Here is a 3625-nt window from a genome sequence, read left to right as displayed (position 1 = left end):
GGTGTTGAGATGATACAGACCAAGTTTGAAGTCCATCGGATGAAATCTCTAGGAGGAGTTTGTTAAAGTATAGCACCTTGACTTTTAGGCCTACTTCCTGTTGCCACTAGGGGGCGCTATGACTTTAAGTAAATATCGGCCTTTATTTGTACTCAGGGTTGGACTCTTATGAATCGTGACAAGTTTCGAGCCAGTTGGACAATGTACACTCGAGTTACACCCACTTCCTGTTTCAGCAGTGAAACAGACAAAATGGCCGCCACGCCCTATGACGAAAAGTTTTCCTTTTAACAACTTTTCATCTTTAACGTCTTAAGATGGCACAGACCAAGTTTGAAGTTGATCGGATGAAATCTCTAGGAGGAGTTCGTTAAAGTACGACATGTGGAAATGGCCAAAATCGCACTAATTTCGAACTTTGAAATCAAAATGGCGGACTTCCTGTTGGGTTTAGGGTATGGCTCCAATGACGGTTTGTGTACGTCTTGACATGTTACAAATGTTTACCAAGTTTCGTGAGTCTACGTTAAACGCACTGCAGGGGCTAAATTTTTTTAACTTTGTAGGGGGCGCTAGCGAGCCATTTTTGGGCAGCTATTCGCGAAACCCTTAAAATACGTAAATTTTCACCAGACTTGATGCGACCGCCAAATTTGGTGAGTTTTTGAATATGTTAAGCCCCTCAAAAAGGCAATTACTTTGCAGAAAATAATAATTCCTTCAGTTTCAATAGGGCCTTCGCCGCTGTCGGCGCTCGGGCCCTAATAATAACAATAAACCCACTATTAATTACAGTATCTTAATGCAGTGTAACTACTTCAGCATATAAATAATGCACCTAAAATACAAATGTGAGCAAGCTCGTTCAGCAATCGCTATTATATCGAATCAACAGCTACGTGCAATTTAGCTAGCAGGTGAAGAATACAAACAACGAAAATCACCAGTTAACTTAATTTAAATTTGAGATGAATAAAGAAAAAGGGTTTTTGAATGGCAAGTTGAGATCCAAAGCCCTTCCAGATGGTTCTCTCCACCAGACTAAAGTTATCTGCATGAACTGTTGATGTGAACTGAGTTACCGCCGGAGTACGTCCAGTCTCAAATAGCTCTTGAGTAGTGCTGAAACGATTCCTCGAATAACTCGAATAATTCGATTACAAAAAATCCTCGATGCAAAATGACTTGCCTCGAAGCTTTGTTAAATCAATGTTACCAACGTTGTATTGCTGACGGACGGTGTTTCCGCACGGAGCATTATTACCGTCGCACAGACGTGGCTCAGTCTGCTGCTGGCGACACATGCCAGAGCGTAAATAGCGAGGGGCTAACGGTACAGATATGCGACACGACCAGAGACAGGCTGGAGAAAACGACAGAAAGTGTCCAAAGTTTGGAATCGGTTCAAACGTAATTAAAACTAAAACTCTGTACAGTGTGTCTACTGCAAAATCAAACTAGCTTAGCACGATAATAGCACAATGTCAGTGCTTTAGCATCTCAACAGAAAACATGGAGTCTAACTTAATCATCCATTCCACGAATAGGACCCAACGATGAAACTACACCAAATACAACAACTACCAACATCAAAGACAAGAAAATACGTAGTAAAAAAAAAAAATCCCTTTTAAAGTACATTTTGAACAGATAAAAAATGGGCGAATGATTTGCTAATAATCGCGAGTTAACAATCATGCGATTAATTGCAATTAAATATTTGAATCGATTGACAGCCCTAATATATATATGCAATAACTGGTTAAAACCTTGATGCAAGTGTCCTGACTGAATCAGGGTTACATTATGTATGTACTATGTTTTATCTCTCTGAAGAGGTTTTGAAATCTCTGAGTTGAGGAAGTCCTAAAACAAAGTCAGGGATGTTTTTAAGCTACTTTGTAAATGTTGAATGACGTCTTCTCTGTTACAATAATGAAAATGTATCTCCTGGACCTCCAGTTTAGACCAGCTGCAGATGTTTCTCACAGATTTAAACCTGATATGCTGCTGAAAACATATACTGCCCTTTCAACTCTTGGTGTTTATTGGTTATTTGCGGTTTCATGTGGATGGAGGTAGAGTGTCCTTCTCCAGCATGTGTAGAGTCTGTTGGACACCCTTCTCCACCCTGCGGAAGTGCAGCCTTTTCCAGAAGCTCTGCTGCTGCCGACGGCCCCACTCCAGATCCCGGAGGAAAACCTGCACATAGGGAGACTGGGTGACTGACACACACCTAACAACACAAACTTTATTCTTACATGTCACATACAACTGACAATACAATGTAGTGAAATTAAATTAGTGCATTGTAATCCACCCTAAGCATTAGGAGCAGTAGACAGCTACATTTACAGCCCAATGATACCTCACACAAGACTCTACGTCATACGGTTCATCAGCTGTGAAAGTGGGCGTGGCTTAAGCTTAGGGGGTGGGTCAAACCATCAACGATGAAGAAGGAAGTCTGTGCTGAGTTCAATGACACCTCACACAAGGGTATACCTTAAACGGTTCAAATGTTATGAAAGGAGGCGTGGCCTGAGTAAGTGGGCATGGCCATATTATAGGGGGCGGCTCAGTATCATATGTAAACCACACATTCTGAGTTTCATGCAAATCGGATGATGTTTGTCATATAAGGCGCATTTCATGTTGCCAGCAGGGGGCGCTATAACCAAAAGTCAATTTTTGCCTGTAGGTGTCCTCAGGCCTGGACCCTTGTCAATCGCGAGAAATTTTGGGCAGATACGACAACGTCCATTATTGGGCGGTATAGTCAACATAGACGAGTTTTGGCCCTTAAAGTCAAATCAATGTTAATGGGATATTTCCAATGGCAACGTACCACAGACCTTGCAGCTCAAACCTCTCGATAATTACTGACGTTTGCCTCCCCACCGTTACGCTTTGGGTTCCGCTTTTGCATGCTCCCCCGGGCGTTCTAGTGAAACTGACTGTTTACTCTTCTAAATCAATGCGCTACATTGCGCTACATTAAAAAAAAAAGTGAATCTTTTATTTCCAACACTGTGTTGTACTTCAGGGCCTCGTCCTCTGAACACCACAGGATAACGCTAACACACAAGCTGCAAGAAGTAAGTTACACTGCCCCTCTGAATTGACTTTGTTTCACAGCGAATAACGTTATCTCACATCCCTTTCGCTGTTCAGGACGCTACTTCAGGCTGCGTCCGACAGTAACATTACACATCGTGGATAAAATTTGCTGATAGCTAGCTTGTCAAACATACTGTCAAATTATTTTTACTGATGGCCAACTGTACACATTAGGTTATTGACTTTGGCTCTTGCTAGCATAGCATTAGCTTTCTGGCTCGTAGCTGAGCTGAAAGGTTCTGCCCCCCACGTTGTCCATTAATTCCTGATAATGGAAACCTCGTCGGGCATTAACCCTTATGTTCCTCAGTTTTGGACTTTCCTCTTTCTGTCATCCTGAGGTTTTTCCCTAATTTCACTGCATAGTTGTGTGTACCTGAAGCTGCTGCTTGACACGCTGGCGGTCCCAGGACGAGGCATTCTCTCGTATCACATTGAGAATGGGGTGCCAGTTCTCAGAGATGTCTGAGCCCTCAGTGACTGAAGCCAGGACCTTGACCCTCAG

At 42.5% G+C, this 3625-nt stretch overlaps 1 protein-coding gene across 1 annotated transcript in view; it reads right to left on the bottom strand.

Moving 5' to 3' along the window:
- Nucleotides 1-1630: 1630 nt before the first annotated feature.
- The window catches only part of nlrx1 (NLR family member X1), a 79550-nt gene continuing 77555 nt past the window's right edge, over nucleotides 1631-3625 (bottom strand). The window contains exons 11-12 of the mRNA XM_039787188.1: nucleotides 3497-3625; nucleotides 1631-2202 (exon numbers count right to left, since the gene is read on the bottom strand). The exon at nucleotides 3497-3625 is cut by the window's right edge and continues 76 nt beyond it. Of these exons, the coding sequence (XP_039643122.1) occupies nucleotides 2065-2202; nucleotides 3497-3625 (267 nt within the window). The 3' untranslated portion in view covers nucleotides 1631-2064. The remainder of the gene's footprint in view (nucleotides 2203-3496) is intronic.

Source organism: Perca fluviatilis, chromosome 2 (genome assembly GCF_010015445.1).
Source record: "Perca fluviatilis chromosome 2, GENO_Pfluv_1.0, whole genome shotgun sequence".
Classification (NCBI taxonomy): Eukaryota; Metazoa; Chordata; class Actinopteri; order Perciformes; family Percidae; genus Perca; species Perca fluviatilis.
This window is presented reverse-complemented; position numbering and strand designations above follow the sequence as displayed.